The sequence below is a fragment of the Doryrhamphus excisus genome, chromosome 20 (assembly GCF_030265055.1).
Source record: "Doryrhamphus excisus isolate RoL2022-K1 chromosome 20, RoL_Dexc_1.0, whole genome shotgun sequence".
In the NCBI taxonomy this organism is placed as follows: Eukaryota; Metazoa; Chordata; class Actinopteri; order Syngnathiformes; family Syngnathidae; genus Doryrhamphus; species Doryrhamphus excisus.
Window position 1 is genome coordinate 1,031,161 of NC_080485.1, and position 20,399 is coordinate 1,051,559.

At 48.7% G+C, this 20,399-nt stretch overlaps 1 protein-coding gene across 7 annotated transcripts in view; it reads right to left on the reverse strand.

Annotated features, from left to right (window-relative positions):
- Positions 1–11: 11 nt before the first annotated feature.
- LOC131108274 (zinc finger MIZ domain-containing protein 1-like) overlaps positions 12–20,399 on the reverse strand; it is a 111,382-nt gene continuing 90,994 nt past the window's right edge. For 2 of the 7 annotated variants that reach the window (XM_058059195.1, XM_058059197.1), the window contains 20 exons: positions 20,095–20,200; positions 12,930–12,965; positions 9,490–9,625; positions 8,833–8,947; positions 8,542–8,762; positions 7,931–8,132; positions 7,374–7,655; positions 7,115–7,291; positions 6,969–7,037; positions 6,509–6,674; positions 5,803–5,944; positions 5,505–5,715; positions 5,304–5,409; positions 5,043–5,203; positions 4,915–4,982; positions 4,765–4,833; positions 4,413–4,696; positions 3,107–3,297; positions 2,612–2,917; positions 13–2,215 (listed from right to left, as the gene is read on the reverse strand). In XM_058059195.1, coding sequence (XP_057915178.1) covers positions 2,108–2,215; positions 2,612–2,917; positions 3,107–3,297; positions 4,413–4,696; positions 4,765–4,833; positions 4,915–4,982; positions 5,043–5,203; positions 5,304–5,409; positions 5,505–5,715; positions 5,803–5,944; positions 6,509–6,674; positions 6,969–7,037; positions 7,115–7,291; positions 7,374–7,655; positions 7,931–8,132; positions 8,542–8,762; positions 8,833–8,947; positions 9,490–9,625; positions 12,930–12,965; positions 20,095–20,200 — 3,156 coding nt within the window. In that variant the 3' untranslated portion in view covers positions 13–2,107. Of the gene's footprint in view, positions 2,216–2,611; positions 2,918–3,106; positions 3,298–4,412; positions 4,697–4,764; positions 4,834–4,914; positions 4,983–5,042; positions 5,204–5,303; positions 5,410–5,504; positions 5,716–5,802; positions 5,945–6,508; positions 6,675–6,968; positions 7,038–7,114; positions 7,292–7,373; positions 7,656–7,930; positions 8,133–8,541; positions 8,763–8,832; positions 8,948–9,489; positions 9,626–12,929; positions 12,966–15,295; positions 16,286–20,094; positions 20,201–20,399 lie in introns of those variants that run through there. The other 5 variants (XM_058059198.1, XM_058059196.1, XM_058059202.1 and 2 more) reach the window with 5 other exon arrangements.

Here is a 20,399-nt window from a genome sequence, read left to right on the forward strand (position 1 = left end):
GCAAAGTTTCCTAAATGTCCAATTTTAAAATACATCCACGTGCAACAGAAGATTGCAGGATGAATTATTCCTAATCTGAGACCAGCCAGCATCCCGGGCCGCGACATGAAATGACGAGTAAAGCCTCAGCATCTTGGCGTTACGATTATTTAGTCTTAAATTGGCGTATCAAGAGGCACGTCAAACATGGCGTTTCTCGGGGTACATATTTATTCCATAAATATTAGGATGTCACGTCATCCTACGACATACAGGTTTGTCAGACTAAAAAAAAAAAAAAAAAAAAAATCACAATATCGGTCTGAGCACTTCAGATTGGACTTTATACCGAATTGCATAAAAACGAGAAATTGTTTGACATCTTATGACTTCTTAGTCTTTTTGTTTTGATACAAACTCGGAATCTCCAAATTGGATTTTCACTGAATCATTTTGTAGCACCTTTTTTATATACTGTATATATATATATACTGTATATATATAGTACACAGGTACACAGGTGACAAGAGAAATACACGGCATATTACACAAAGGAGAAAATGTATTTTGCGTGTGGGGAACATAAAGTATATTTGCCAAGAACGGACAGGTGAGGTCAGCAAGGTCATCCAAGGTGAGGCCGGCGGAGACGTCTGACGGACAGGAGGACGCTGCAAGCTTTACAAATTCTAAATACACTATGCACACTCCCTGTGGAGAAAATGAATACATTTCTTGCTTTTCTTCTTATCGTGTCTCTATTTGTCATTTACATTATGTACACACACGCACACGCACACGCACACGCACACGCGTACATGTTTCTTTTCAACATGAATAGCTTTCAAAATGGTCAGACATTTTTCACGTGGGCTGCGAGAGGAGAGGAGAATTTGGAGAGACCCAAAGCGGCAGTGCGTCGTCTTTCGACAAAACAAACAAAAAACAGTATTTGGTTGAGTGTAAAGGGATAACAAGTCTTAAAAAAAAAAAGGGGGGGGGGGGGGTTAAACAAACATCACTTTTCGTGTACTGCATTAGACCTGTCACAAAAACAAAATAACTTCAAGTCATATCAAATGGGGTGAAAATACACAAGATGCAATTTAAAAAGTATCCAATTGGGGGGACGGGGGGGGGGGGGGGGGACGGGAGGGGGATTGGACCTCTAAGCTGCTTTTACACATTTTGGACACCACACCGGCTAACGAACGTTAAAATAAGAATAAACGGGGACACACACGATACGACGATACGAGGCCAGGGTGCATTTGGATGAACTGGGATGAGAGTACCGTGTCCAGCACTGCAGTGTAGGACCATGCAGGTGGCCCCCCCACCCTTAAGAAAAAGGATAAAAACAGGGGGGGTCCATGCTGCTATTAAATACTACAAAAAAATGTAGGAAATATCTGCTTTGGTGATGTTTACGTCCAAGTGTGTGTTGTTGGGGGGGGGGGGGGGTACAATAACGCACATAAAATGTACAAAAAAAGTATAATAAAATAATAAATATGAATGGGATAAAAGAGGCAAGACGACGGGACGCACAAATTGGCACTTTGAATAAAAGAACGGCGCTAAATCTGACAGAGTGAGACGTCACAATAAATAGAGCATCTGCGGAGTGCCGGTGTTGCAAAGGTTTCCTTCTCGCTTCCTGTTCCACGCACACATGCACTCGCCTCGTGCACCGCTGGAAGAACACATGAGACAAAAACACACATATAAAAGGACCCCCCCTCCCCCCTCCGCCCCCACAAGCATTTTTTTGCCCCCCCCCCCAAAAGCCAAATCATGCTCGTATAGAATATATATAAAAAGCTTTCCTCTGTTGATGATAATAGCTGCACTTGATAAGTCACACGGGGTATCATATACACGGATATCTACTCTATGTACACGTCTGCTTGTGCCCGCCAACATGGCCGCCGATGCTGTTGGTGGAATCTTGACACACGGAAAAAAAACAAAAAAAAAAACATGTGCAGGGATGCTCTCCCTGGAAGTCCCACCCCCTTGCGGCGCACCCTAATAAAGAGAGCCTGTGCACGTGCGGCGTGGGGGGTGGCGGGTCACTGAGGTGGCGTCTGCGGACGGGACGGGACGGGACGGCCCGACGCGTCGCTCAGTTGTTCTCAAAGAGGGACAGAAGGTCGTCGTTGCTGTTGGCCGGAAGATCGGGAGGATCCAAGTAGGAGAGGAGCTCGTCCGGGTTGGCGAGCTCTGGAAGAAGCTGCGGGGGAGGGGGAGGGGGGGGTTATTGTTATAGGATATCGTTTATGGCAGGTCATTAATAAATGGAACATTTTGGTAGTTTACTGTTTACCTATATGTGCTTTTAACACTTTTAGAGCCCTACAGACATGAACTAGCACCCCTATAATCACCTTTACACGTCTATGTGGCAAGAAAACTGTAGCTTACATAGTCAGAGGCTGCACGAGTGCTACCACGGCTGTGTGTCGATTCATTTTCAGGGTATAGAAATGTATACAAGATGTACACGGACTACTCTAAAGTACATGTGACTGGGAGTGCCGTACGCGTTGCCATGACGCTGCAACACAAACGAAGCCAAACAAGAGACACACAAGCGCAGCCGCATGGCGCCGAAAGCACGCAGACTTACATCCAGCGAAGGTTCGGGCATGTCCTGGCCATCTGACGAGGGGTTAAAGGTCAGATCGGCGTGCGGGTGAGCGTTCTGCCCGGGGGGCTGAGGGGGCTGGGGCTGCGAGGGGCGAGGTGGCTGCGATGGCTGGCTTCCGCCGGCGCCGCCACCGCCACCACCACCACCACCGCCGTGGTGCAAAGGCGGCCCCGTTGGGCCACCGCCGCCGCCGCCGCCGTGATGCAAGGAGGGCCCCGATTGGCCGCCGGGATGAGGAGAAGCATGCAAGCTGGGCTGCATGGAGTTATGATCAGGATGGGACATCTGCAGGTTGCAACAGATGGAGGGAGGAGAGGAGGAGGAGGAGAGGAGGAGAGGAGGAGACAGGTTTGAGAAAGGAGGAACGTGAAATGAGTCCCAGCGCGAATGGAAGCTGTGACGTAACATCATGCTGGCTATTGGCCCACAAACCAAACTCCGCCCACCAGTCGGCGAAGGTGCAAAGAGACTTACCGCCTCGCTCATGCCGTGACTGAGGGGCTTGTCCTGCGACAGGAGACCACCGGGGCCGGCGTCTGGCGGGTGCGAAAGCTGAGGCCCGTGCATGAACTCGCTCATGGGTGGACCCGCCCCTCCTCCAGCTCCGCCCCCAGAGGCGTTCCCGTGAGGGAAGTCAAAGTTCCCCTGGCTGTGGTACGTGTTGCCTGTCAGGACCAAAACAAATTCCCAGTGAAAAACCAGATTACGGTTTTTGGTTTTGTACATTTTCTTGTTAAATGATATGCTTAGAATGTGCTCATGGACGCAATAGCCCCCGGGCCGCACTTTGGACACCCTGGTCTATTTATGGAAGGATGCAAGGACGCAAGGATGGATGGAAGAATACATGGAAGGATGGATGGACGGATGCAAGGATGCATGGAAGAATGCAAGGATGGATGGAAGGATACAGTTGGAAGGATGCTAGAATAGATGCAAGGATGGATGGAAGGATGGACAGATGGATGGACAGATGCAAGGACGGATGCAAGGATGGATGGACAAATGCAAGGATGGATGGAAGGATGCAAGGATGGATGGAAGGATGCAAGGATGGATGGAAGGATGCAAGGACGGATGGACGGATGCAAGAATGGATGGACGGATGGATGGACAGATGCAAGGACAGATGCAAGGATGGATGGACAGATGCAAGGATGGATGGACAGATGCAAGGATGGATGGACAGATGCAAGGATGGATGGACAGATGCAAGGATGCAGGACGGATGCAAGGATGGATAGACAGATGCAAGGATGGATGGACGGATGCGAGGATGGATGGACAGATGCGAGGATGGATGGACAGATGCAAGGATGGATGGACGGATGCAAGGATGGATGGACGGATGCAAGGATGGATGGACAGATGCGAGGATGGATGGACAGATGCAAGGATGGATGGACGGATGCAAGGATGGATGGACAGATGCAAGGATGGATGGACGGATGCAAGGATGGATGGACGGATGCAAGGATGGATGGACAGATGCAAGGATGGATGGAAGGATGCAAGGAGAGATGCAAGGATGGATGCAAGGATGCAAGGAGAGATACAAGGATGGATGGAAGGATGCAAGGATGGATGGAAGGATGCAAGGATGGATGGACGGATGCAAGGACGGATGGAAGGATGCAAGGACAGATGCAAGGATGCAAGGAAGGATGTAAGGATGCATAGTGTTTTATTACCGCCAGTGCAAGGCGGACCAAGCGGTGTCGCTGTATTTCGTGTCCTTGAACGCACCATGAGCATCACCAACCTAGCTGGTCTTGCTTACCTGTTACTGGGTAATCGCCCCCGTTTCCGCTGCCGTGTTGGCCGGGGTGTGGGGGGTAAGGGCTGGGACCGGGTCCAGGTCCGTGGCCGGGTCCCGGCCCGGGTCCGGGCCCCAGCTGGGCGATCATCTCCATGACGTTGGGCATGGTCATCTGACTGGGGCTCATGGTCTTAAAGCGCTTGGCGAGCGGCCCGTCCGGGTCTTCTTTGATGTGCAGCTCGGACTTGACGGGCACGGGGCGCCAGCTGCACGTGGGGTCGATGGTGACCTCCTCAAACTCCGAGCTGTTGGAGATCCAGTCAGTTCGAGCCCGACCCTCAAGCCACAAGCCTCAATGCGCACGTGAACTTACTTTTGGATGGCGTTGAGGATCCCCCACATGTACTGGTCCACTTCCAGACCTTCTAATAATGCGGTTTTGCTGTGAAAGGAGGCGAGGACGCCGTCAGAGAGGCGCTTTTTATCGTGACTACAGCTGCGGAGGCAAAAGGCGTGAACCTACTTGCACACAGGACATCTCCAGGTGCCTCTCTCGCAGTTGAGCTGCAGGTAGGACTCCAGGTCGAAGCACTGCGGGGGACGACAACCAATCAGACGAGTTCCTTAAACATAACTTTCTCGGGCACAAACCTGCACGTGTTTGCAGTCGTGCCCCCGCGCCGGCAGCTGGATGCGTCTGAAGGTGATGGGACACTTGAGCGACACTTTGATGGCCGTCTGCTCCACGCCGTCCTCCCCGTTGAGCGTGGTGCTGCCCGCCGAGGCCGCCACGCTGCTGAAGTTCCTCTTAACTGCCGAGAGACGCCACAGTGATTGGCCGCACGGCTCCAAACGCAAGGAGAAGAGCAGCAGGTGGCTAGCTAATTGAGATATTAACAAACGGCGACGCACTTTTGGTGATGCAGTGTTCCGCGGGAAGGAGCCTCTTCTTTAGGAGCCCCTGGAGGACGGAGCGCACAGACGGCCTGTGGACCAGCTGCAGCACGAACAGATGCGACTGCGGAGCAAAAAACACAACAAGGAACATGCGGCCCCGTCCCGAAACGTGCGTCCATCTTGAACACGGCGCCGGCCCGAGGCGGTTCTACTCACGCAGCAGCAGGCGGTGACGGTGATCTGGATGGTGTTCCTGCCCGGCTGGCACACGTGCTTCAGGTGCAGGGGCTTGTGGGAGGTTTTGTTGTCCCCCCTCTCGATGGTGAGGGGCGTGGCGTTGACGCTGACCTGGACGGAGGCCGGCCAGTTGGTGTTCATCTGCCTGTCCTCGTGGTGGTAGCACTTGAACTGCAGCTCCAGGTCCGACCTGTGGGGGCGACGGAGGGCCACATGTGGTCTGATGCCCCCCTTTTTCCAAATGTTTTGCTCCAGGGAGCCGGCGGGGTGTCGTTACCTCCACATGAGGGTCTGGTGGACGGAGGGTCGGAGGTGGAAGACGTGGTTGCTGACGGCCAGGTTGTGCTCCAAGCGGAACGGCTCCAGCACCACGCCGTCCCTGACTGGGAACGTCAGCCTCAGCTCCTCGTTGGAGTTCGCTGGAGGAGGGGAGCAAAAAACGAGCGTGTCTTTTGTGTCTTTTGCCAGAAATATACATTAATAATAATAATGATAATAATTTCAGCATTTGCAGAGTTCATACATTTGATGATTTATCCTATTTTATTCTATTTTGCTATGCAGCAAAATCTTATTAGTTTGTTACCGCCTAAAGAAGATAAAAAAATATAAATAATATTATCTATATTATTATATAGAAAATGAATGAATATTAATAATAATAATATTATAATTATATTATAATATTAATATTATTTAAAAAAAATAAATATTAATATTATAATTTAATAATATTAAAAATATGATATAAATTATAAATATAACAAAATAAGGTGCTACATGTTGTAGCACCTAATTTTGTATTTTCTTAATCATCACATTATATTAAATTGATGTCGTAACATTTGGAAAAAAATCACATTTTGTGACATTATTCATGTAAAAAAATATATTATATTGCGTATTATTATAATATTGCGTATGCGTCCAATGAAAACGGGTGCGTTTCATACGGAGGACTGCGGAATGGGAATCGTACTTACACGGAGGGGGGGGAAGTGCTGTCATATTTGGTTTCATGTCCGGTGGGAACGGGGGCTTCACATCCTGGCTTGGCGACAGGTACGGAGGGATATTACTTCCGGGCGTCATTGGGGGCGTGGGGTTCCCAGGCACTGGGGAGTGGGGGTAGTTACCCGGCCTGGGGGGCTATGAAAGGCAGGCAATTAAAAAAATAAAAAACTGCTGTAATACCATTCATAAACACTAGGGGTGTCACAAGATATTGTGGGATTAAAACGTGAGAAGCTTTGTTGTGGAAACAAGGCCTGGACAGATAATTAATTCATGAATTAATTAATCACACAATCAATGAAACAATGTCTGTTTTCCTTAGGCAAGAAGAGGGTTTGTTCCATAGAACAACGGCATGAGCGGAGAGAGCTTTTGTCAGTCATACAGTATAAACAGCCCTAACAACACAAACAGGAAGTGAGCTCATACCCCATTCCCTTGGCCGTAGGAGTATCCTCCTCCAGAGAAGTTGGTGCTCTGCCCGTTGAAAGGCTCCTGCTGCAAAACAAATATTGACTTTGGCATCATCTGCTGGTCATCTGCTGGCGCTCGGCATGGAGGAAGTGGGAGCAGACCTTGTAGTACTGGCCCATGGGCATGCCAGGCGGGTACTGCCCTTGCCCCTGCTGCCCTGGCATCCTCTGTCCCGGGTAGCTGGGTGAAGCGAGCGGCCTGGAGGCGTTGGGGTTGGGGTACTGTCCCTGCTGGGGCGGGAACTGACTGTTGGGCCCGTACTGACCTCCATAGCCAGCCTACAGGGGGGACATCAAGTTGGGTTAAATGAGGCGACAAGAGGACCGGGGTCGACGTTCGCGCGTGAAAGGCTCCACCCACCTCCCCAGGATACGCCCTCTTCATGCCCTGCATGGGCATGCCTTGCCGGGGTCCTCCGGGATACCCCTGCTGGGGCATCCGCTGGCCGTGACCCCCGAATGGACCCATGCCGGGAGTTCGGGCCTGGTTCATGCCCATGGGGGGGCCACTCAAGTTGGGGTTGTTCATACCTGAACCCATGCTGGCTGGATTCATGCCGCCAGGCGGCCCTCGCGGCCCCGGCTGGTTCAGGAACTGACTGTTGTAGCCCTGAGCCGGGCCCATCTGGAAGGAGGAACACATCTGGGGGAGAGAAGACGCAGGAGGATGCTCAGGTCTCCAGCAGCTGGATGGAGGTACGGCGTCTTACTAATGTGAGTAGTCAGTGAACAGCTGGTACGATGGCACATGTGATGCAGACCATCCCGAGGCAACAACGAAATATGGCCTGGGAGATGCACGAGTGCTGCCGGCAGTGAGGAGCTGTGGTTTATTGACACTATTATTATGGTACGGGCCATTCTGGTTTGGATTGTTTTCCCAATGTAACCCCCCCCCAGCTGCATACTGGACGGTACCTGTCCATACTGGTTCATGTCCTTATTCTGCGTCTCCTGCAGCGCCGCCACCGTGGCCGTCGCCGTGGCGGTGGCCGTAGCGGCGGCGGCGGCAACGGCGGCTGCCGCGGCCGCAGCGGCGGGCTGCGTGAAGTCACCCGTCGGACGCGAATGGGCGGTCATGCCCATGCCCCCAGGCGGCGGGTTGGGTCCTCCGGAGTAACTGCGGACAATAGAAAGTGGCGTGAGTGGGGTCTGTGGACGTGGGTTAGAGCCCAGGCAGGAGTGTGCGTGTCACATGTACAGATATCCCCCAAGTTTAATGAGGGCCGCCCTGGGCCAAAGAGAGGGCCCCCACATGTTTAAGATATATTAACAGAATTAAAAAAACGCCCCCTGCATTTAGAGGCAGCAGCTGTACCATGACACCACCAGGGACTGACACGTTAGCAACATTTCCACGATTTTTCATCACGATTTCTCCCTCTCCTGCATTGGTATGCGGACCCTTTGCACACTTGTTGAGAATGCGCCCCCTGGGGCAAAACGCGCCCCCCCCATGCACAGCACATATTCCGCCTTTGGAACCGTTTCCAGTGCGCGGCAGCTGAGAAGCGCCGTCCTTTCCTTACCTGCCGCTGTACCCTCCGGGACCCCCAGGGTACCCGGGGCGGCTGTACATCCCCTGCTGAATGTACGGCTGGTTGGAGCCGCCTTTGCTGGGGAACTGCTGCTGCTGGGAGCTGAACTGCGGAGAGTTGAGGCCCGCCGCGCTGGCCGACATCCCCGACGCCATGGGGTTCCCCCCGGGGTTCATGGGGTTGTTGCTGTTGGCCATGGGGTTCCCCAGAACCTGCAGGAACCGTGCTCTTATTAGGTCTGAACAAGAGCACATGAAGGAGGAAGCGTGTGCTGGGACCTACCTGGCTCTGTGACGTGTTGGTGACGCCCCACACTGTTGTAACCACAGACAGGGACCCGGGGGGCTGGTTAGTGTTTTGTTGCCAGGGGACGGAGTCGTAGGGAAAGGAGCCATCGCTGGAGAATAGATGATGAACATCAGCCTCATGGTGCTTTGCAATTTCAACACACACTATAAGTGTCCGTTCAATCCCTCTGAAAAGACCTCAGTGCCAAGAATATGTGACAATTAAACCCCCCCAAAAACATCTCGGGAATGAAGGTGAAACGTTCCCATCCCAAAGCAGGGCAGCACTGGCTTCCCCCAACACATCCTGATGGAACTTGGAGGGCAGCAGGAAGCTGCTATTTCTGGACGGGAGCTTGTTTTCTCCCCGTGGAACCAACGACATGTTCAATATTTCCTCACAGATCCTCAAAGACGACTCTGGACTAACTCCAGGCCGTGGATGCTCTTTGATGGAGAGTGTCATGAGAACACCACCTTCTCCAAAAACATGACTTAACAGCGAGTTATTTGAGTTATTTCTTCAAATGAATCCTGTTCCTCGCCTTCTTTAGCAAATTGCTGGGCCCCATGGCGGGTTATTTGGCAGTTCTAGAAAATGCAGAGTGACTTTTCCACAAGAATGGCCCCATGCTGAACGGACCCTACTGACCTGTGCGTGAGGCCGGCCTTCATGCTGTTCATGCCGGGCTGCATGGCCACTTTGCCCTGCGATTCGTTCTGCCGGTTCTTCTGGTGACGCAGCAGGAGCAGCCGACCCAGCTCCTCGCACCACGACGACAGCAGGGCTGCGAGGACGACACACAGAACCCAACCGTGGATATCTTTTTGGATTTTTGTGCTGGTTTGATTCTTTTAGGAGGTCAAAAGCCATAAAAATATCACAAAACACTTTTAGCATGTATGCTAGCATCCCGAGGACAAATGTGAAAAACAGAACTTTAAAAAAGACATAAAAGCATAATATGAAAATTATTACAATACAACAAATGAAATTAAGTCATTACAAAAATAAATTATATGGAATTCTATTGTGATATAATATATTGAATTTAGATATCATCTGTACCATACTCATTATTTTTTAAATGTCACAAATAAAAACACTATTATAATAATAATAAACATAAATACAGCAACAACTAAATAATTACATCAAATATTTGCTAAAAAAGATCACAACTAATTCAAAAATAATGAAAATATGTAATTCATTTGTAATTGAATAATACATAGCATTTTAATATCTTATAATATATAAATCATTACATAAATAATAATAAATATATACAGATTATTAGATTATTATTATAATAATATATAATAAATAAATAGATATATATAATAATACATAAATAATACAAAATAAATAATACTGTATAAGGCAAAAACTACATTCAATAAAATATTTCACAAATTAAAAAATACTTAATATAATACAAAAACCCAAATAAAATATACAAAATACAATTACAAAAATGAATAATAGATACATCTTTTTTAAAATAATATGAGGGTATATGAATAATTTTGGAAATAAATGTGAGAAGCAATAAAACCCTGTAGTAGTCAAATAGAGAAATATTAGCTATCGCCTTCCTACTACTCAGGTGTCCTTGTGTGTCAATCATCCTGCCATTCAACTTCAGCGTCTACGACCCACGACCCGCCAAAAGAAGCTAATGCAACCCAAGCCAGTACCGCCGTAGCAGAGAAGGAAAAAGACGGAACGCAAGCGAAGGAGCGGGCGGAGAGCGCCAAGCCTCCTCGTTTAGGAGGAATTATTCCCACCCTGCCATTACTGGGGGCTTATCTCCCCACTAAATCACCACCTCCGCACTCGGGCGCTGACTCTTCAAGCTGCTAACCCGCCATTTCCAGCCAAAACGTCCGCTGATGGAGTCGAGGATGAGGAATAAAGGACTAAAGGACTAAAGGACTCATCGCATGAGCCCGGGGCCGGGCGCCACTCACAGTGGAGCGAGAGGGGGCCACCAGAGGGCCACATGAATATTTATGGCGGCCAACACGGTGCACGGCCTTGTCTTCACCTCCGTGTCCTTGCTGTTCAAGCTCCTTGCAGCTACTGCCATGGCTGCCATGTACACCCACTTCCTACGACACGGACACTCCGGCACGGAAAAGCACGCCAAAGAGGGCGCTAGGAGACCGCAGGGAGGCGGGACTTCCACTGAAACACGAGTAGAAGAAGCGGAAACGCCGACTGAGGTCATGAAGACAATAAATTATCTAAAAAGTTGTGTCCGCTGACCGATGAATGCAAGAAAAGGACTTCAACAGCAGAGACCATGCCAGCCTTCCTTGGGTAGGTTCCAGCTTTACTTAGCCACGGAGTACAATATTCTGTCTGCCTCCAGAGATGAGTCAGACCCGTGTAAAACGGCCGCTACCGTCTTCTGACAAATGTCTGGCACTGAACGAGTTGATGAATGTGGCGTTCCTGGAAGGCTCCAACCCACGATGTCATTGACGCCACGCAGGAAATGCCTTTGAGCAAACAAAACAGGAAGCACTTAGCGCTAAGTTAGCAAAGTGCAGCCCTGCATTGGGAGGCCTTAAGGCCCATCCTCTCCTCCGCACTGAAAGGCTGCAAACGACACGTTAGTACCCATGACGGCCTTGTCTCAAGGAGCTTTGCTAATGTTCTTTTATTTTAGTTTTACTTGACTTTGAAGGGAGGTTCTTTATCTTGTTCATATCTTGTTCATATTGAATTATTGTCATTTATATCAGTGATATCTATCTATATGAGGGAATATCATTTTTTAAATATTTCATTTCATGTTCTTTAATACCAAATTTCAACAACAGAATTTTCAGGAATATCTCAACATTTTTATGTTTAATTTTAAAATATTTATTTCAAGGAAAATTGTGCTTTATTGTAATTTTCAGTTTTGTTGACTCAATATTAAATTATATTATTTTGTGTAATTATGATCCATAACTAGAAGTGCTTTTTGGGGAAGTTTTTCTATTTCTTTATTCTTTTCTTGCTAGTTTTAAAGTTGAGGTAATTGGGGTAATTGGGGTAATTGGGGTACATTGGGGTACATTGGGGTACATTGGGGTACATTGTCCCAAGTATATTCATTTTTCTTTTTTGATGTTTCATGGATTGTATTTTTGTTTTGTCAACATAAAATGCAAGCTGATTTTTCAGGAATATTTTCAAAAATGTATTCTGATGTCATACTCAGCTGGGGTAGGCTCCAGCACGCCCCCAACGATGGGCGATTAGGATTTCGTTCTTTCATTATTTTGCTTTTTTCTAATTTGGGCGTTTGCTAACTCCATATTTACTTTCATTTTCTTGTATTTTTCCACTTTGGAGAAGTATTTGTCATTTTTGTTATTTATTGTGTTTCGTGCCATCCGCTGACGGAATGCACGAATGGCGGCGCTCTCATCGGCGGCGGTGCAGCGCCCGCACCTCGCCTCCATTGGTAGCAAACACGTCCAAGTGCATGCGGCCCTGCGGTGCTGGAGCTGATCAGACAGACAAAAGAGGCGGAGACTACACCACAACTTGCAGCCACAGACACAGCAGCCCTGGGAGACGATGTGTGGGATGATCAAAGGAAACATCTGCGGCGCACGGGCAGGTACGGCGACGCCGTGGGGGCGCCCGATATTACACTAACCAGAAGAATGGAGGGATAATAACAAATCTTGGGGATGGGGGGGTTGGGAAGTCATGCTTATTGCGGGAATGGAATGAAAGCCATTTAAGCAGTGATAACCCCCTCTCATCCTGCCCCCCCCCCTTGCAGAAGAGCACATCAAGTGTGCTTTAGTCTCAAGCGCTTGAAGGCGGAACAACTTGAACCGGCCTGGAATCAAACTAACACCTTTTCCTGAGCCGGTGCCTCATCCGTGACCTTTGGCGGGACACCAGACACAGAGAGGAGGCGGGGGGCGGCGGGGGGGGGGGATGGATGGATGCTAGACAGAGAACAGGTGGCGATGGAAGGGAGCGGGCGCACCCCCGCCCCCCCCCAGGGGGTGTTCATGTATGTGCATGTCACAAGCCAAGAGATGCTGCAGCCAGGAAGAGAGGGGGGGCTCTACCTGAGTCAGTCTGACATCTCCTGCAGGTGCTGGTTTCTGTGGGGTTCAAATTGCACATTTTTAAAAGGGGGGTTGGGGGGGGGCAGAGTCAGAAGAAATCAGCATGAACACCAAAACAGCAAAGCAGAACGATAAACGGAGGCGCCCGGGTGGATAAATGTTGGATCTCCGTGGTTGTCACACGTCCAACCAGCGACGACGGGAGAAAAGCGACACCCGACGTTCCCGATCTTACTGGGAATAATCCCCAGGTCACGCACAGCACGCCAATTATTAAGTCTGTCCGGCGGAAGGCTCCTCCCACATTTGGGGGCCAGCCTATCGCCCGCCTGCTCTGCATCTGAGATTCTGATTTGGGCTCATTTGGTCAAATTGTCCTGGAGGAGTTCCCCAAAGTATCAGCCAAAAATGGAAGGTCCAAACCGAGATGATCAACTACCTGAAGCTGCTGAAGTCCAGACAGGAAGCTCTTGGAAACAAACAGGAAGTAGCTCAATATTTTCTAGCGGCAGAACGAGCAGGAAGGAGGCATAAACTCTAAAAAAAGGAGGCACTGATGATTAGTTCCTTCCATCTATGTCACTTATCCTCACTAGGGTGGGGGTATGCTGGAGCCTATCCCAGCTGTCTTCCAGGGGGGTGGGGGGTGGGGGGGCGGAGTACCCGGAGAAAAGCCACGCATGCACGGGGAGAACTTGCAAACTCCACACACAGAGATACCCAAGCGGAGATTCCAACCCCGGTCTTCCCATCTCCAGACTGTGTGGCCTACATGCTAACCACTCGTCCACCGTGCGGCCCTAGTATGATGTAGGACACTTTGTAGGACGTTTGAAACATCTTTAGTTGGTCATTCATTCACCTCTGACTTAGACAGACCAACGTTTCCCTTGAATGTCATCCCGCTGAGTAACTGGTACCAGGTCAAGTGTGTGGGATACTTCAGTGAGTCAGACTTAAACCAGCAACCATGTGACCTTTGAAGGCCGGCATACGATCACACAATTATTCATTCACATATGAGTGCCCAATGCGTAATATACAGTATATATATATATACATATATATACATTACATGGGCTGCATACATGTCAGTGCAAAGAGGAACACGGAGACCAAAATAGAAAGCAGAAGGTGAGTACAGGAAGAGGAGTCCAGCGGAGTAAAGCAGTGAATGAAAAGCTCTTATCGGCCATGAGCAGCCCCCCAGCACCCCAAACATCACATGGCTAATTATCACCCGACATGCTGCTTATCCTCGTCGCTTCCTTCAAACACCAAACAACCAAATCCTTCACATTACGTAGCAACAGAGGGGCTGTCCTAGGAATAAACATGGGAGTGATACCTCACTGTACTATGAGTAAGCCCCGTCTCCATCATCACCTTTGAGGGAAAAAACTAACAAAACCAAGGCCACGCACTTCACCGACAAAATGCCACAAGTGAGTCAGCGAGCGGCTCGGGAGGTCGGCAAAGTTGAACAGGAAGCGTCCGAGCTCCGCCTCCAGTCTGCTGCGCGGGAGTTTTAGTGTTCCCGCCACGGGTCAGCAGACGATTGTGTTGTTTGCTAATGAAGGCGTCGGCTTTAAGGTTAAATGTTGATGGAGAGGCAATGCAGCGGCTTTTATGGCCGGCTCCGCCCCTTAAGGCCTTATTCTATTTCTTATTATTGTGTAACTACGACACGCCCCCCACCCCCCTCCATGGGGGCCACAGTACCTCCACAACACATGGCTACTTGGCAAAACAACATCCATCCATCTTCCATACTGCTTACCCTCAATCAGGGTGGTGGGGGTATGCTGGAGCCTACCCCAGCTGACTTCAGGGGAGAGGCGGGGTCCACCCTGGACTGGGGGCCAGCCAATCACAGGGCAGATTTAGACCACCAAGCATTCCCACCCCCATTCCTACCCATGGACTAACCCGCTTTTATTGGCCCACTTAGACAAGACAGCAGCAAAAATGGAAAACAGCAGTAATAAAGTGAAAATATGACAGGAAAATTTGATGGAAAAATGACAAGAATAACATCATAATATTAGGAGGAAAAAAACACGAGAAGCATAAAGTTGGAACGCGTTAGCATCGAGTCTCCATGTGTATTCCTTTCCAAAATATCAACTATAACGGCCAGCCTTTCCAGTTTTTCGACCCATGAAGTTTGGACCCCCCAATCCCCCACCCCCTGCGTAGGCAACATGTGACGTGGGCGGAGATCGGCTATGTAACATTTAGGGCCGGCGTATTGTTAGCAGCACAATGTTGCCAGAATAAGCATGCTAACAGAGAGCAGTGCAGGTAGGTTGGGGAGCGCTGCGTTGACCTCGGCCCCCCACGCCACGCCACACAAACACACTTACCCCGATCTGAGCGCAACCCTCGCACACGTCATCCCATTCACGTCACGCCGCAAACGCTGCTGGAGGAAAGTCTGCAAGCTTTGGCAGCTTCCTGCGCCTTATCTCCCTCCCTCCGTCCCTCCCTCCGCTGGCTTTTATGACTTCCTCTTGCACCCCCTCTACTTCTTCTCCATGCTCACTCCTCCTCTCCTGCTCTCTGATGGGTCTGCTCCCCTTGTCCGGCGTCTGCACAATGCACATCAATTATTCAGAGGCGGCCCTCATGCTTCCTTATCCAATCAGAGTCGGGAGGATGAGAGGAGGAAGGATGAGAAGCGACGATAAAGGAGGAAAAGCAGGGAGACAAAGTGGAGAGGACATAGCGAGGAGGAGAGACTGAGACTGCGGCGCTTCTCACCCTGGCGTCTTGACGTGCAGCCGCCTGAGAGGAAACCACCTGCATAAATACGTCAGCTGACGACTGCGTGGGCGGAGCTTCATGTGACACCTCCGACTGAGGAAGTTGACGCTTGTTTGCGTAACCTAACTCTTCTACTCCTGACCCACAACAGGGGGAACATTTGGCAACACATGCACCCCTGATCAACCCCCATATTTCTCCAATCGTAGCCAAACTTGGTACGGACCGGCGGGGGGTGGACGAGCGTGTGCATGTCACATTTGAGCCGGATTGGTTGAAAAACATGGCCGCCATCAAGCAAAACATCTTTTGGGACTAGTGGCCTTGAAGTCATAAAGTATTTGTCTCATGAATATTTCACTTGATAATATTTATGCTAGCACAATCCCCCAATGCAATTTGACCACCAGCCACAGGGGGCGCCATTTACTGGCATGTGAAAAACTTAGGACACCCATTTATTTAGTCTCATGATTGGAAATTTCAATTTAAAAAATACTTTAAAAAATGACCTAAAAGGGCCTAAATTATACTAAACAAATACTACAAAAATGTGTATTGTAATTAAAAAGTACACCATTTAGTCTAATGATAGGAAATTATTATTCTTTTCAGTCTTTAGGATCTAATAATAACAACAACAATGTCAATAATAAGTAAATAAAAATTATATTTGATGAGAATTCTATATTTTTTTTAAATAAAAAACTTGCTAAAATATTTTAAAATAAATAATTAAATACAACTATTATATATATTATTATTTTGAATTTTCAAAAATGACTAAAGGCCCTGATAATAACAATAATAATAAAAATAATCAAATACTGCTGAAAATAGATTTTATGGAAACTATTAATTTCTTTTAGCAATAAAAACTTGCTAGAAAGGTCTAATACTGTATGGGAATGATATTTTTTTTCCAAGTCATAAAATAGTAAATCATCATGTTGTTTTTATTATTTTTTGATTACGTTCCCTTTTTAAAAAGGCTTGTTGAACAAGTGATATTTTGTATTTTTTGGGAAGCCGCCACGCTTGCTGTCGGGGCCAAATGGAGAAGAAGTGAAGATCCATCCATCAATCACCCAAAGCCGGCGAGGGTGGATCGGATCTGATCTGGGTCACGACCCCGCCTGCTGACGAACGGAGGGAGGAGGGGAAGAAGACGAGGTGAAAAGGTGAATCCCGCTTGCCTCCAACGTCAACCCCACGCTAAAGTCAACCCCACGCAGCCATGGCTCCGCCAGATGAAAGACGAGCAAAGCCGAAGCTGTCACGCCGCTCACGCCTTGACCCCCCGACGCGGGGAGGCAGCGCCGCTTGTGACAGCAGATCGTGTGACAGGAAGTATCCCACGCACTTTAAAACAAGGAGTCATTGTTACACGCCGCCATCTAACTTGACGAGGGTGCGCCCAGGGCCCCCGAGGGGGTGACGGGCGTGGGGGGGGCAATGGCGGCTTAGTAGTGAGGTGTGGGTGCCAGATCAGTCAGGCGTCGAACAAAAGAGGGATTTGAATCATTTGCCGGTCCGGTTTGGACAGGACGTTGTCTGCGTGTGAGCGAGGAGTGGCGCCTCTTTGCTCCTTCAACATCTTTGGGCCCGTCGAGCGGACCCGAGGAGCCAGAAAGGTCTGGAAGCGCACACCATGAGTATTTATTTAGGCGTCTTGGCTGCTGTCTGAGTTGCAGAAGGATTTCATCATGGAAGGGAAATCAAGCAAGAGTCGCAGGAAGAGGCCAGTGTTGCTAAAAATAAATCCGTTAATAATTCATCACACTGCTCTTACTACTTGCTCGTTATGAAATATAAAAAGGCCGTCAGCGTGATCGGATGAAAGAACGGAGACTTTTTCTTCCACTTGGTCTTTGTGGCAAAATAAAGCGCACTACCTGGCTGCATCCAGCAGAGGCGCTGTTGAGTCGTCTCAGCTGGTTTACATCTCGACAAGGACAACTTTTCATTGCGCCTGTTCCACTTTTGCGCCACACAACACCAGCCTTCAAACAGGAGTTCAGAACATTCAAAGAGATATTCTGATGGAGATATTGTCCCATAGCTTACTCCAAATGTACTCCAAACTTGCTAAAACATCTAAAAACAACACCAAGATGCAAATACCTCCATCGCAGAGCTTAATAATAACAATAAGTAAATGCTACCAAAATATTACAGAATGTATTATTTCATTTAAAAATGGAGTTATGCATAAATACTAGTCTGTAATGGATATTCAAAAGCACAAACATAATGATGTAATATAATAGAGAATCCTATTTTCTATGAAGAGTTCTGGGGAAAGACTTAATGGTGGTTTTATTTGCTGGACTGCACCGGGGCTCTGGGCCGCATTTTGGGCAGCCCCTGGTAGGGAAGCCAACGCTGTGGCGGCCATTGTTGTTGTTCAACATTCACCAAACTAGAAACTAGGACTTCTTCTCCAACGTCCAAGCTGCCTGCCCATCCATCTCATCGCCGCCGAGAAAGACCAGCATGTGTTGATCATCATCATCATCATCATCATCATCAAGCACTTTGTTTGTTGCGTGCGTCTCCTCCGCAGCCCCGCCCTGGAAGTTTTCAGTCTGTTGACACAGCTGAGCGGGTGTTTACCTCCACGGCCCCCGCTCAGAGCACGCCGTGCACGCCACGCAGCATCTTGTTAGCTTCTTCTGGAGGGACGGCTGGGTCGATACCGACTGCCGATATCAGGGTTCCAGTATTGGTATGGATTTTTATATTACCGTATCAATATTTGCACACATTTGTGGCAATGAGAAGCGGTTAATCAATCCTAATTTCAGCGACTTAACGTTGGTAAGACGTATTTTTCAAATGGTTTGATGATATTGTGTCCATCCGTCCGAGTGCTAGCATTAGCGTAACCCATGAATTCCAAAGCCTTGTTTTGTATCGATACCAGAGGATACCAGCGCTGATACCAAGGCAAAGTGTGGCACCGCCCATCGCTAGCACCACCCAGCAGCAGCCCGTATCAGAGTCAAACATTCTAGTGCTGATATCACTCCACAAAGTCGACCCCAGTCACGTCTCAAATACAAATCAACCAGATTGCTTGATATCAACAATGATATTGGAGTCGATACGCCCAAACTTGCTGCTTTGTGGTCAAAAATGAGTTTTTCTTCAAAATTTGGCATTTTGTTCTGCAAAAAACACAGTCAGTAATAATTGTTGATGTGCACCGATATCAATATTGGCATATCAGTATCAATCATTCTGCCCAAAATGATATCAAGAATAACTTGTATTGCATGCGGCAGTAAATGATATCAGAAAACCAACATGGAGCACATGTCATGATCTTTTGTAAATAAGCGATGATACGCTAAAAAGTATCTCTCAGGGCGACGACGAGCTAGCAGGAGGGTTTGTGTTGTAAATAAATACATAAATAGACATGTCTGCGGCCGTACAGATTAATCGCACATTAATTAATCTGGTGAACGTAGGGCTGGTAATATTTGGATGCACTTAGCCAAGCTGGCCTGGGGTGTCATCGATGCCCTTTTAGCGTGAGACTCGGACAGGAAGTCACGGTGAGATTGATCTGAAACTTTTAAGAGTCTGGCTGCCCTTCCTCTCGGGTGTCACATTTGCACATCTTCAGTCGCCAGGCAGGCGGCGTGGACCAGCGCCGGGCGTGTGCACGCGTGGCAACAAAACGTCACGGTAAAGAGCGGTAAAAGTCTGTTCCTTCGTGATTTGGCATCCGTGTCGCCCGGCAGTCTGCACCCTGGGACGTCCTGGTCTTGGAGGGCCGTGCATTATAAAACACGCCGCTGTCTTCTATTAGATAGCAGAGCCATCATCCTGAGACCCGGGGATGATTCTCTGGCGGGACGCAGACAGACGACCGAGCCGGCGTGCGCAACAATCACATTATCCCAGCAGCGCAGGAACACAGACGAGGAAACAAGACGATCGATACGTGCGCTGATGTCTGCCTGCCCACTTTAGCTCCTCCTGCCCACCACAGCCGAGATGGGACTGGCTGGCAACATAGTCCAAAGTCCCAAAGTGGACGCTTCGTGCTTTACAGGGAAGCTAAAATGCTAATACTAATTGACAATGCTAGCGACCAAACATAAACATCCTATTTGTAATAAATGAATGGCACCCATAATCAATAAATGATCAATAAATTGTCATGAGCATGCGTGCACCATGGCACATTTGTTCCATAGAACAACGGCATGAACAGAGTGAAGCTCGCTGGAGGGCGAGCCATGTGCTAACCTTTATTATATCTATCAATTACTCTATGCTGGTCTAGGCTGGTTTTGTCCAACAGGACGTTTTAGTAGTGGAGAACTACTTTCCTGTGGAGAACATTATCTCTGCGGGGACGGACGGGGGGGGGTGGGGGACTTACCGGCAGATTTGGGGGTGAATTTGTCCCTGTTGGCGGCACACACGGCCAGCAACCGGTAGCCCAGGTCCAGGTCAAAACCCTGCTGGGCCGCCACGCGACTGACCACCTGGAACAACCAAGATGATATTCTTTGTTAGCTCGTTCAATCGGACAAGCCCTTCAGTGGCGGCCATGTTTGACCATTCTGATCATGGCTGTGTTGGAAACCGCATACTTACTACTACATACTATCCACACTGCATACCCAATCCATCAGACAGTATGCAAAGCGTTTACACTACAGCGTACTACATGATAACCCACAA